The sequence below is a fragment of the Prionailurus viverrinus genome, chromosome B3 (genome assembly GCF_022837055.1).
Source record: "Prionailurus viverrinus isolate Anna chromosome B3, UM_Priviv_1.0, whole genome shotgun sequence".
Taxonomy (NCBI): Eukaryota; Metazoa; Chordata; class Mammalia; order Carnivora; family Felidae; genus Prionailurus; species Prionailurus viverrinus.
In genome coordinates this window covers 26,864,944-26,879,616 of record NC_062566.1, presented here as the reverse complement: position 1 = coordinate 26,879,616, position 14,673 = coordinate 26,864,944, and the positions used below count along the sequence as shown (strand labels likewise).

At 42.6% G+C, this 14,673-nt stretch overlaps 1 protein-coding gene across 4 annotated transcripts in view; it reads right to left on the bottom strand.

Annotated features, from left to right (window-relative positions):
- Window positions 1–4,365, bottom strand: part of EDC3 (enhancer of mRNA decapping 3) — a 60,489-nt gene extending 56,124 nt beyond the window's left edge. For 2 of the 4 annotated variants that reach the window (XR_007153345.1, XM_047864424.1), the window contains exon 1: window positions 3,837–3,989. Coding sequence is in view for 1 of the 4 variants with exons in the window: in XM_047864424.1 (XP_047720380.1) it covers window positions 3,837–3,923 (87 nt within the window). In the remaining 3 variants the exon portion in view is untranslated. Of the gene's footprint in view, window positions 1–3,755; window positions 3,990–4,226 lie in introns of those variants that run through there. The other 2 variants (XM_047864426.1, XM_047864427.1) reach the window with 2 other exon arrangements.
- Between the last annotated feature and the right edge of the window lie 10,308 nt (window positions 4,366–14,673).

The window sequence follows — 14,673 nt, the reverse complement described above, 5'->3', positions numbered from 1 at the left end:
ATCAGGGCCTAATATACATAGTAAGCCTACATATTTCAAGTGTACAGCTGCATGATCTTTTGCATATTAATTCACCCACATTACCACCACCTAAATCAAGACACAGAATACTTTGAACTCCCACGAAGTTTCCACTGTGTCCCCACAAAGGTAGCCATTATTCTGATATTTAACACAAAGGATTAGGGTAGCCCTTTTTTTTTTTTTTTTTTTTTTTTTTTTAATATTTTTGAGACAGAGACAAAGTGTGAGCGGAGGAGGGGCAGAGAGAGAGAGGGAGACACAGATTCTAAAGCAGGATCCAGGCTCTGAGCTGTCAGCAGAGCCCAACTCGGGACTTGAACTCACAGACCGTGAGATCAGGACCTGAACTAAAGTCGGATGCTTAACTGAGCCACCCAGGCACCCCTAGGTTAGCCTTTTTGAACTTCATATAAATGGAATCATGAAGATTCTTATTTATTTTTTTATTTATAAAGGTTCTCTTTTGAAGTGTTTGGTTTCTTTGCTCAATTTTACATCTGTGAGATTCATCCTTATTGTTGTATGTAGCAATAGTTCATTCTTTGTCATGACTATATACTATTCTATTATATAACTATGCCTCAGTGTATTTACCCATCCTGTTTGGGGGGCTATTATGTATAAGGAATTCAACATTTTTGTATTTGTCTTTGTTGGGAACAAATGTGCCCATTTATGCTGGCCAATTACAAAGTCTTAGAATATGTATGGACTAATCTGCTCAAACGCTAAACTATCACTTTTTCCCCATTAAGTATGAGGCTTTCCATATCATTTCTCTTAATAAGAGACCTTTAGATAATAAATTCAGGTAGCCCTAAATGATCTTCCACCCATTATGCAACTGAGGCAGCTGCCAAAACACTTTATAAACTACAAATGAAGAACTTGGCAGTTACAAACCAACTAACTTCCATTTCCTCTGCCACATCAGACAGAACTCACACTATTCAGATTGAAACAACAACTCTGGTCAACTAAGGACAGTTATAACCAACAGCTGAGGATGAGTAAGTGGTTACTTATGGGCTTCTGAAAAACTAGGTATTTTTCCATGCATTTATCTCGAAAGCTATTTAATCAAAATCTTGGGAATGGCAGGGTTGCCTGGGTGGCCCAGAAGGCTTCACTAGTAAATTCTATCAAACATACGGAAAAATAAACAATCCTACACAAACTCTTTCAGAAAACAGAAAAGAAAGTAACATTTCCCAACTCATTTTATATGGGTACTATCACTCTGATACTAAAGCCAAAGACATTTAAAAAAAACTTCAGTATCCCTCATGAACACAGACATGAAAATTCTTTTTTTTAAATTTTTTTTAATGTTTGTTTATTTTTAAGAGAGAGAGACAGAGCGTGAGCAGGGGGAGGGGCAGAGAGAGAGGGAGACACAGAATTTGAAGCAGGCTCCAGGCTCTGAGATGTCAGCACAGAGCCTGACGCGAGGCTCGAACTCACGAACAGTGAGATCATGACCTGAGCCAAAGTGGGAAGCTCATCCGACTGAGCCACCCAAGCGCCCCATAGACACGAAATTCTTAACAAAATATTAGCAAACTAAACTCAGCAACATATAAAAAAATATTATACACCATGACTAAGTGGGGTTCATTCCAGGAACACAAGATTAGTTTAACACCCAAAATTCAAGTAATTTAATACACCATTTATACATATCTTACACATATCTCAGGGGTTTAATACAAAAAAGGTTACTTGTATATTTTAAACACATCAAGGGGTGCCTGGCTGGCTCAGTCGGTGGAGCATGCAACTCTTGATCTCAACAGTCTTGAGTTCAAGCCCCCACATAGGGTGTGGAGCCCACTTAAAAAAAAAGAATAAAAATAAGAACATCAAATTGCATATTTAGATAACTTTGTACGGATCTTCTAGAAGTCAGTATTTACATGCCAAAACTTACATCCTAAATTATTTAAAATGTTTAAACTACTGAAATTTACAATGACCAATTTCAGATGCCAACTTAAATGTGTAAGAGATACATAGACTTTCTAATGTTTCGGACACTAAAAAAAGTTTTAAGACCCTGAGTAACAAGGGAAAAAGAATCACTCATGTCAATGCAACTCAGACAACCAATAAAAAATTACTTCAGACAAGCAACAAAAAATTACTTTTGAAAATTTGACAAATTCCAACGACTTTTAACTTGTACCCCCAAATTAATTTACTCTTTTAGAGTACCCAGACATAAACCTTATATTCCAGGAGAGAGCTAATCAGTGCTAAGGTCAATCTTCCTTTCTTGTCCTAGATTCTATGTTCTCCTAATGCAATCTGCCACCACAGTCCCACGAGTTTTTCTCACAACCTAACCATGCCACTGATTCAGATGATTGAAACTCCACTTCTTTTTATCACATGAACCCCTTCCAAGTTACATCTACTTTTTTTTTTTTTTTTACATCTACCTTCATTACCTGGTATAATTGTATTTTTTGTAACCTAACTGAAATTTCTCACATTTGTATGACCATTTCGTTTCATTAAACTGCACTGGGAAAATCTTGAGATTAACCAGATGATATTTTCTCTCTTCACTTCCAAAAGGTAAAAAAATCTGATAAGCACACCTTTCAGATAAGGCTTGAAATACACACTGTCTATAAAGAAAGTGATATAGCCTCAACTCACCAGAATCCCAACTGTAAGTTGTATTCATAAATCAAACCTTTCCAGACCTAGAGGCTCAAAGTCATGACTCCATCTAACTTTACCACAATCTGGCAAATTCCCCTATGTCACCCACCAGGTCATCATAAAAAAGATGTAATGAATGCCCTCTAAAATCCTGACACGCTATCACTACATTCCTTTGAGACACCAATTTGAAGTTCCTGTCCTGTTGTTCTGGATGAATTTATAACTCTAGCAACCCTGCTCCTCTGGCTAGGATACATTTCCACTTTGAATTCTCAGAAGTCACAAATATCTTAAACATTTTCTAATCCAGTATTTTTCAAACTACAGGTCTTTGGCGGTCAGACCTGTTGGCAGTCAATTTAGTGAGTAGCAATCAACTTTTTCTTTCGATGAAATAGAAAATGTCAAGGGGCATCATATGTAGAAAGGGTAAACTTTTGAGGGGTATGTCGTGTGTACTGTGCCCATGCTGGGAGCACACACGGAGTCATGATGTAAACTGTATCTAACTGTGGGTCCCAGGTCAAAAAAGTTTGAAATATCCTTTGCTAGTCCCACAGCCCTACCCCCACAAGGAAGTTCCACCAAAAAATTCTAAGTGATAAAAAAGTTACGTTATTTGTAACCATCTTTATTTCATTGAGAGAAACCAACAGATAGGAATTTTGAACTCAGTACCCCTAATCTGCCATTCATAAAAAAAGACTAGAATCCATCTGAGGTTTCCAGTTGAAATAGTGACCTGCTCACAGACAGTCATTTATGTTCTGATGGTCTTACTAGACCGATACCTGACAGCGGACCGAAATCACTGTAGTCTGTGGCTAGGTAAGAGTAGAAAAACCATTCCAGTTCCTCATCCGCAACCACAGGAGAGGATTGTTAGGACTCCTCCTAGCTCTGGAATTGGAAGATTCATTGAAAGCCAACTCGCCAACCAGGCGAGGACTACGCCTCGCACACGCCAGAACACTTGAACCACTCAACACGCCAAATGTTGATAAATTCAATCAACAGCACACAAAGGGTAGTTAAAGAAGCTCAGGCTTAACACCTACGGCTGGAAAGAATCAAGAGGCTGCGCCCCGGCGGGTATCGTTAACTTCTCGGCCACCTTTCCCTCTCAGACCCCAGTTCACCTCTGTCCTCAGGCTATCAGTCACGGAGGTGGCACCCGCGCTGTTCCATGCCACCCTACTCCATTGTGCAAAAGGACACTGAGGCATGGAGCAAAGAGTGGGCTAGCTGCCCCGGCCATCAACGAGGCTAAACCAACAGCCTAGGCCGCTAATGCCTCCCCCCTCCCACGCTTCCCGGGCTGTTTAGAATCCTGCTGCCCTCCGCCGCCCACCTCAAACCACACCCCCTGAGGCAACCCCTAGGACCTAGCCCCCGGCTCGCGCCCGCCTCTATAAAAGTCTACAAGGCCCGGAACCCCGAAGCCTAAAAGCAAACCCGCTTGGCAACCCCGGAAGCCCCCTCCCGCGAGCGCCCGTACCCCAGCCGCCCCGCCGCCCCGCCGCTCCCACCTCCAACGCCGTCTGCCTGTCGCCGCCTCCGCACACCGCGCCAAGGAGACCCCGCAACACGAGGAGACCCAGAGGCTGATAAGGGGCTTCTCCACACCCACCCCCACAGTCGCGGCCGCCGCCGGAAGCGCCCCGCGTCTCCACGCCACCGCCGTGAGGTCACTTCCGGCGCGACGCCTTGGAAACCGGAGGGCAGGCAGTTGAGGGGCGGAGCTCCCGGGAAATTTGAGAGCCTGGAAGAGCGCGGCGAATGCCCGCGCTGCGGCCTCCGGGACCGCGCCTGGGCGTCCATTTTGCGAGCCCCGCCTGCTCACGCGGGGTAGGGGCCTGGTTGGAGTTGGGGCCCTGACCCACTTTCCGGCCCAGTTGTGATGAAAAGTTCCAGCTTTCTCTCCAGACCCCTCGGGCTTATCGCCGCAGAAGAGCTGAGGACTTTGGGGAGGAGGGGGTGCCTGGTGGCGTGGACGTCGGCGTTTGATCAGTTGTAACTGTGGAACGCAATAAGTAGGCCCCCGCAATGGATTAAAGGAAACAGATTCCCCTTGCGGTTGATCTTCGGAGTGGAATCTGCTTCAGCTCATTTGGGAGTTAGTGCTAGCCAATGTGTACTTGAGTGCCGCTCCCCCCCCACACATCCCAGTACTTGGTACATGGGTAAGTGCCACTCTCCTTGTGGCATTTTAGAGCATTGGTAGTCTCGGTTTTGGAAAAAAAAAAAAAAAAAAAGTAGGCGTTTAAGACCACGACTGAGTATAATGAGGGATTTTAGACCTTTCAAGTTTGCAAGGTCATCTTAAAACCTGATGCCACGTTTGAGAACCACTGCTTGGGCAGGTAGCAAAGAGTAGGACAGTGGTTCCAAACACGGCTCTACAAAATCAGTTGAGGAATTTAATAAAATTTCCTCTCTCCAGGGAGTGCCTTCCCCTCCCCCATCGCAAGAGATTCAATTTTCATAGGTCTGGAGGAGCTCTGACATGTATGTGTGTATATATATATATATATATATATATATTATTTTAAACGTTCTTTACAATCAATTCTTTGCACATCCCAGATTTGGGAGCCATTGCTGTATGAAACTCAGGGTTGAGTTTTGTTCTAGCTCTACCTTTTGTTTTTTACATATATCATTTTTTAACGTTTTATTTAAGTAATCTCTACACCCAAGGTAGAGCTTGAACTCATGACCCCAAGATCAAGAGTTGGATGCTCCTCTGACTGAGCCAACCAGATGCCCCTACCTTTTGTGTTTTTTTATGACAGCTGTGTAACTTGAGATAAACTGGAGATAATAACTTAACAAAATTGCTGTAAAATTGCACCCGAACATGATTGGTATTCCTAAAAAACAAAAGGTGGTTAATTCTCTTGTGCCTTCTTTTGGTTAAGTGGTCTATAGTCCACTTGGAACCATCTTTTATTAAAAAAAATTTTTTTTTTAACGTTTATTTATTTTTTTTTAATTTTTTTTTCAACGTTTTTTATTTATTTTTGGGACAGAGAGAGACAGAGCATGAACGGGGAAGGGGCAGAGAGAGAGGGAGACACAGAATCGGAAACAGGCTCCAGGCTCCGAGCCATCAGCCCAGAGCCCGACGCGGGGCTCGAACTCACGGACCGCGAGATCGTGACCTGGCTGAAGTCGGACGCTTAACCGACTGCGCCACCCAGGCGCCCCAACGTTTATTTATTTTTGAGACAGAGAGAGACAGAGCATGAATGGGGGAGGGGCAGAGAGAGAGGGAGACACAGAATCCGAAACAGGCTCCAGGCTCTGAGCTGTCAGCACAGAGCCCGACGCGGGGCTCGAACCCACAAACCGTGAGATCATGACCTGACCCGAAGTCGGACGCTTAACGACCAAGCCACCCAGGCACCCCTGGAACCATCTTTTAAATTCACAGGTGAAGTCAGTCCTAGAGGCCACTTTTAGGCAACAAGCTTGAGCAATGGAAACCTGAGTAAGGTACAAGGTGACCACCCAGCTGAATGCAAACAGGCACATTAGGCAACCAACCTCAAAACAGCCATAGACCCTAGCTGACTAATGGGCTACTTGCAACCAGGCACAGGTACCAAAAAGGGAAAATTCTATATGTTGCCATACTTCCTCACTCCCTCCGCCTTAAGTACAGCCCTCCTCCACTGCCTTCTGACGGACAGTCTCTCCTTTGCTGTCCTGCCCGCTGCTCTCTTGCAGTGTATTCAATAAATGTCTATCTCCTTTGCTCTGCCTTGGGTGAATTCTTTCACCTCCTGCACTACCAGCCTCCATCCAATCTGGAGGCCCCACATCAGCCTTCAGTCATGTGGTTGTTCTCTGCTGCCCCATCATCTTGCACAGTGCTTGCCAAGAGTAGGTGTAAAATAAGTGTCTGTTGAATGAAAGAAAGAATTGTCCCAAGACCCCCTGCATAGACTGCCTAGAGCTCAAACTGGGAAGCTTTTAGTAAGATCTGAAGCCCTAGTTGGTCAGCCATTAAACTTTGGAAATGAGATCAACTGCCTTAATTCCTCTGCTGAATTGCTCTGCTTAGCAAAAACTGTATTGTTTTTGAACTTTGACCTCATGGAGGGATCAGTCACCCATCTTTTAATGCTTTTACACATTGAGTTTCTCATTTGGCCTAACTGGAGTGGCAGATACATTCAGAATTGTAAAGGGGAACTTTGTTTTCTCTAAACTATGTCTTCATTCTTCTTTCTCTAGGGCTGGTTGTCTGAGAACCACAAAGATTCTCTCTGAGAAAGGGATTGTCTCCCTTCCTGACCTGAGCACAGAGAAGTTGCTTTCATTGAGTTCTTTCAGAAACCACAAACCAGTGGCATTGGGCAAAGGTTGTTTAAAATACACATTCCTAAGTCTTACTCTCAGTCTAATTCACTGACTCTGGGGTAGGATCCAGTAGTCTGTATTTTAAAAGATTTTTTTTAAGTTTATTTATTTTGAGAGTGTGTGCAATTGAGCCAGGGAGGGGCAGAGAAAGAGGGGGAGAGAATCCCAAGCAGGCTCCAAGCTGTCAGCACAGAGCCAGAAACGGGGCTCCATCTCAAACAGTGAGATCAAGACCTGAGCCAAGATCTAGAGTGGGATGCTCAACCCACTGAGCCACCCAGGTGCCCCCAGGAGTCTGTATTTTAACAAACTCCTCAGGGAATTCTGATGCTGGTGGCTAAAATATCATAGTTTTGGAGGCACATTAATTTCTTTGCTTAATGTTAGATAGCAAAGCCTCCTAGCACCACCATTCCCTCCCCAAGCTTCCGACCACCACCCCAAGCCAAATCACACAGAAATTGACAAGGTTTACTCCTCCAAAGCCAAACTTAGTTCTTCCCTTTTTCATCTTTCTCCTTCTGCTCTGATGGTTTGTACACTAATGCATATCCAGTTTTACACAAGAGGTATGTTCTCTCAATAGGATCTAGAAGTGGGGGTGTTCATTAATTATACAATAAATTCAAATTAAAGATTATAATTTTACATAATTAGGGGAGAGGGGAAGTCCTGCTGGAACACTGTTCCAAACACCCTGTTTTTGCTACAACCACCAGCTATACAGATTAACTCTCCATGTGTTAAATTGAACACTAGTTCGGACAAGAAATACCATATACTCAGAACATACAAGAAAGCACGGAAGGTATCAGACTACTAGGTTTTTGCTAAAAGAACTTGGAAGCTAACTTAAGAAGCTCCCACTGGTCAAAAGTAGGACAACTGAGCATCGATGAGAACAATGGAAATTCATCGAATATATTAAAATCTGTGTGTTACTAATGATAATTTTATTTTTTCAAGTTTTATTTAACTTTGAGAGAGAAAGAGAGCGCAAGCATGGGAGGGCAGAGAGGGAGAGAGAGAATCCCAAGCAGGTTCTGCACTGTCAGCACAGAGCCCAATGCAGGGCTTGAATCCACAAACTGTGAGATCATGACCTGAGCTGAAGTGAAGAGTGGAACTCTTAACCAACGGAGTCACCCAGGAGCCCCACTAATGATAATTTTGAATAACTTAATTGGAACCATACTTAACCACACACCTGACACTCCTATTTACTCAAATGAAATTAAAGCCTGTATTCACATAAAAACTGGTACACAAAAATTGGAAATAACCTAAATGTCCCTCAACTGGGGAATGAATAAACAAGCTATGGTAGACCCATGCAAACAATAAAAATTAATATATGAACAAAATGAATGAATCTCAAATGCATTATGTTAATTTAAATTCAGACTCAAAAGGCTATATACTGTATAATTCCCCAAGACAAGGAAGTAGGGGAGGGGGTGCTAACAGTAAGCATGGGGTTTTCTAGATATAATATCTAGGCTGAGATATACAGAATGAAAAGGGAATTATTAGGTGATATAGGAAGTTCATTCCAGTAAAGGGAGAATTGTATAGAAAGCCAAGGAAATGTGAGTGAATCACAGCCTATCCAGGGAAATACAAGTCGCTCAACTTGAATGGAACATATATGTAAAGGGAGGAAGTGATGACAGATTGATCTGGAAACGTAAGCAGAGCCAGATTCCGAGGAGCCTTCTATGCCATAAGGAGTTTGGATTTATCCTAAGGGCAATGGGAAGCAAGTGAAGAATTTGAAGCAAGAGAGTATCCTAGTCAGGCTTGTATTATGGAACATGGACTTGAATGAAAACTGGGTAAACTCAGATGAGAAATGTTGAAAAGCCATGGTAAAGCACCAGCAAGTGGGGCTGATGAGGTGACCACAGACAAATTATAAAGATGCTCAGGAGATAGATCAACCGCCAGCTTTATGGTAAGGCAAAAGATTGTTTGGCAATGCTATTTGCTCAGATATGGACTCGAAGAGGATGAAGAGGTTGTGGGTAGGCAATAAGAGAAAAGGGGGAAAAGATAGAGGATAAATTCAGGTCTGCATATGTTGAGTTTAAGGTGTGTGGGAGCAGTGAAAATCCTGAGACTTGGGAAATTGGGAGCCTTGCGCTAGACTCCACGCTTTAGATGGTCCACACTCTGGAACTCCTTAAGCCAAACCTTTCTCTCTGGGGCTAAGAGGGCATGACTACCCAGAGCTCACACACCCCTCTTTCAGCCCTGCTGTATTTCACATTCCTAAGATTCCCAAATTCCTTTCCAAATGGCCTGAGTCCACTTTCAGCCCATAGATAAGCACCTTGCCCAGGTCATCCTGAGGGTGGACCTCACTGCCATTGTGCAATACCCCTAGGCCCAAGGAGTAGACAAAAATGTGGCTGCTTGGGAGGGGTGTGGATGAAGCTTAGAAATTCAGGCTGGAATGTTCCCCCATGTGGATCTGAGAAACCCCTCATAGCGTGGGATAGAATAGGGATAGGAAGAAAAGGGAAACAGTTCAGGGATCTCCATGTGTGTTAGGAGTGGGCCTGCTGTGAGGCATCTGGTAGGAAATTGGAAATGTGGATCTGGGGCTCGGGAGAGAGAGAAAAGATTTGGAAGTCATCAATAACCAGGTGGTACTGAAAGACCCAATAATGGATGATGTGGTCCAGGGATGGCATACAGCAAGGGAATAGTCAAGGGCCAAGGACAGAACTCTGATGAACACCAATATTTAAGAGATACACATAAAGAGAGAATGATTCAGAGGAAATTGAGAAGTTGCAGCTAGGATGACCAACGGAGTCACCCAGGAGCCCCACTAATGATAATTTTGAATAACTTAATTGGAACCATACTTAACCACACACCTGACACTCCTATTTACTCAAATGAAATTAAAGCCTGTATTCACATTGAGTTTAAATTCAGACTCAAAAGGCTATATACTGTATAATTCCCCAAGACAAGGAAGTAGGGGAGGGGGTGCTAACAGTAAGCATGGGGTTTTCTAGATATAATAGAAAACTAGATATAAAAGAAAACTCAGCAGTGGGTAATGCCAAAGAGACCCAGAAAAGTGATCTTTTTTTTTTTAAGAGAGAACTTTAAGAGAATAGTTAATAGTGCTAAGTACTGCAAAGAGCTTGAATCAGAGGAAGACTGAAAATGTCCATTAGATTTAGTAACTAGGAGGTCCCTGGTCATTTTGACAGGGGCTTTATGAGGGAGTGAAGGGGCCAAAAGTCAAATGTCAGTGGATCAGGAGAGAATGGGAGATGAGCAAGTGGAAGCAGTGAGTGTGGACAATTTCAGGAAATTTAACTATGAAGGTAAGAAGTGAGACACAATAACAGTAGTGGCAACTGAAAATAATAATCATTCAGTGACAGCATTTACTACTCACCGAATCCTCTCGAAGACTTCCCAAGTTCCCAAGTTATAGAACTCCACCAGGTACTGCTGCTGGTTGGAGAGAGTTATCTGAACTGGGTAGACCTTACCTGACCAGCAGAGTCAAATTTCTGGGAGCCATTGTAGATGGCTCAGTGGGCAGCACCCACTTGCCTCTCCCAACATATGGAAGGGAGTTTTAACAAGACTTACTTTGCCTTATTGCCCTGTGGGCCACACTAATAATCTCTAATAAAGGCATCAACCAGTAGAGAATTAACTCTTAGGTCAAGAACAGCACAGCACTAATCTGCAGTTTTTGACTTGACAGTATGTGTTATGGAAGTCTAGAAGGGTAAAGCTGAAGGGTGCCTGGGTGGCTCAGTCAGTTGAGCACCCAACTGTTTTTTTTTTAATATTTATTTATTTTTGAGAGAGAGAGAAAGAGTGTGAGCAGGGGAGGGACAGAGAGAGGGAAACAGAACCTGAAACAAGCTCCAGGCTCTGAGCTGTCAGCACAGAGCCGGAGGCAGGGCTCTAACTCACGAGCCAGGAGATCATGACCTAAGCAGAAGTCAGATGCTTAACATACTGAGCCACCCAAGCGCCCTCCTTGTTGTTTTATTTAAAATAACCTAGGGGGTGCCTGGATGTCTCAGTTCGTTAAGCGTCCAACTCCTGATCTCAGTTCAGGTCTTATCTGGGTCGTGGTTTCAGGCCCCGCATTGGGCTCTGCGCTAGCTATGAAGCCTACTTGAAAGGAAAAAATAGGGGCGCCTGGGTGGCGCAGTCGGTTAAGCGTCCGACTTCAGCCAGGTCACGATCTTCCGGTCCGTGAGTTCGAGCCCCGCGTCAGGCTCTGGGCTGATGGCTCGGAGCCTGGAGCCTGTTTCCAATTCTGTGTCTCTTCTCTCTCTGCCCCTCCCCCGTTCATGCTCTGTCTCTCTCTGTCCCAAAAATAAATAAACTTTGAAAAAATAAAGGGGCGCCTGGGTGGCTCAGTCGGTTAAGCGTCTGACTTTGACTCAGGTCATGATCTCACGGTTTGTGGGCTCGAGCCCCATGCTGGGCTCCATGCTGACAGCCCAGAGCCGGGAGCCTGCTTCGGATTCTGTGTCTCCCTCTCTTTCTGCCCCTCCCCTGCTTGTGCTCTGTCTCTCCCTCTCATAAGTAAATTAACATTAAAAAAATTTTTTCAAGGGGAAAATAAAAATTAAAACAACCTAAGAGTTTAGGAAAAGGCAGCTAGGAAACAAAAATTAGATTTTCAAGAATTGAGGGGACATTTACACAGGTGAGGCAAAATATAATTTATTGTCTGAGTAGAGTATGCAGAGGACAAAGGATATTATTTAGTTCTTCATCTCTAGAACAAGCTGTATATTCCAGGCCATAATATTCCTTTAGGAAAAAGTCCCCTTTTTCCTACCATATTTAAATTGAATATTTTAAACTGACACCATTATATGAATACATTTAAAGATTTAGTCATACCCTACAATGTTGGAAGACAATATTAAAGTTTCCATTTTTAATCTTAGAATATGATTGATTTTATAAACATATTATTAAGTAATGTATATCACATTAGCTTTGCTATTTTTTTTAACTTTTTTTATTTTGAAAGAGAGGGGCAGCATGAGTGGGAGAGGGACAGAGAGAGAGGGAGAGAGAGAATCCCAAGCAGCCTCCACACTGTCAGTGCAGAGCCCGATGTGGGGCTCCAACTCATGAACCATAAGATCAGGACCTGAGCTGAAACCAAGAGTCAGACGCTTAACTGACTGAGTCCCCTCCTCCCCCACCGGCGCCCCAGCTTTGCTACTTTAAGTTAAACCTGTACAAAGTAAAGATTTTTCCCTGACAAACAAAAGCTGAGGGAATTCACCCCCACTAGACCTGCCTTGCAAGACATGCTAAAGGGAGGTCTTTAAGCTGAAACAAAAAATGCTAGTTAGTAACATGAAAGCATATGAAAATATACATCATACTGGTTAAAGTAAGCACATAGTCAAATTCAGAACACTAATACTGTAATATGGTGATGTGTCAACCACTTAATTCTAGTATAAAGGTTAAAAGGACATACACTTACCGTGATGACTACCGAGTAACGTATAGAATGGTTGAATCACTACATTGTATAGCTGAAACTAATATAACACTAATTACATTTAATTCTACTGGAATTAAAGAAAGAAAAAGGTTAAAGGACAAAGTGATTAAAATAGCTATAGCTACAATAATTTGTTAATGGATACACGATATAAAGAGATGTAAATGGTGACATAAAAAAACAAAAGCAGGGAATCAAAGAAAGAATAGAGATTTTGTATGTGGTTGAAGTTAAATTGTTATCCATGTAGGGGCACCTGGGCAGCTCAGGTCATGATTTCGTGGTTGGTGAGTTTGATCCCCATGTCGGACTTGCTGCTGTCAGTCTGTCAGTGCAAGAGCCCGCTTTGTATCCTCTGTCCCCATCTCTCTCTGCTCCTCCCCCAATTATTCTCTCTCTCTCTCCCTCATTCTCTCTCTCAAAAAATAAATTTAGAAAAAGCGCTAAAAAAATAGTAAATTGTTATCCACATAAAATAGACTGTTACAAGATGTTTTATGTAAGCCTCATGGTAACCACAAATCGAAAACCTACAGTAAGATTCACAGAAAATGAAGAGAAGGAAATCAACGCATACCACTATGGAAAATCATTGATTCGCAAAGGAAGGCAGAAACAGAGGAAGAAAAACACAAGGGAACTACAAAATAGCCAGAAGGGTGCCAGGGTGCCTCAGCTGGTTAAGTGTCCAACTCTTGATGTCAGCTCAGGTCATGATTTCAGGTCGTGATCTCCTTGAGGTCATGAGACCTAGCCCCAAGTCAGCCTCTGCGGTGGGCGAGGAGCCTACTTGGGATTCCCTCTCTCTCCCCCCCATCCCTCGCTCTCTCAAAATAAATAAATAAACATTAAAAACAATAGTCAGAAACCAATTAAGAAGATGGCATTACTAAATCCCTATCGATAATTATTTTCTTTTCCTTTACTTAAAAAATTTTTAGTGTTTATTTATTTATTTTGAGAGACAGAGCATGAGCAGGGGAGGGGCAGAGAGAAGGAGAGAGAGAATCCCAAGCAGGCTCCACTCTGTCAGTGCAGAGCCCGATGTGGGACTCGATCTTACAAACCATGAGAAAAGAATCCTGTACCGATTGGCAGTCACACCCCATTCCTCCCACCCCTCAGCCCCTGGCAACCACTGATCTGCCTTCTTTCTCCATGGATTTTCCTATTCTGGACATTTCATATAAATTAAATCATATAATATGTGGCATGTACGTAATATGTGGTCTGGCTTCTTTGACTTAATGTTTTCAAGGCTCATCCATGCTACAGCATGTATAAATGCTTCTGATACAATCCTTTTTATGGCAGAATAATATTCCATTGCTTGGATATACCACATTTTACTTATCCACTCCCCAGGTGGTGAATATTTGAATTATTTCCAGGTTTTTTAGCTATTATTAATAACACTGTTATGAACATCCATATGCAAGTTTTTGTGTAGATATATGTTTTAATTCTCTTGGGTATACACCTAAAAATAGAATTGCTAGATTATATGGTGACTCTGTGTTTAACCTTTTTAGGAACTATTTCCCAAAGTGGCAACATCATTTTGCATTTCCACAGCAATGTATGATTATTTATTTTAATTGGAGTATAACTGACATGCAATATTGTATTAGTTTCATGTGTAAAAGACAGTAATTCAACATTTGTATACATTACAAACTGGTCACCACAATGTTTAGTTACCTTCTGCCACCATACAAAGTCAATGCAATGTTATTGATTATGTTCTCCTTCACCACATCATACCCCTAACCCCTTTCCTGTCTGGCAACCACTACTCTGTTCTCTCTGGAGAGAACAGATGAGTTTGGATTTTGTTTTGTTTGTTTGCTTGTTTTGTTTTTTAGATTCTGCTTATAAGTGAAACATTGCAGTACTTGTCTTTCATTGTCTAATTTATTTCACTTAGCATAGTGCCCTCAAGGTCCATCCATGTCATTACAAATGGCAAGATTTCATTCATTTTCTTCTATTCTCTCTCTCTCTCTCTTTACACACACACACACACGCACACACACACACACACACACACACACCTTCTTTATCCATTTATCTGTCAATGGACA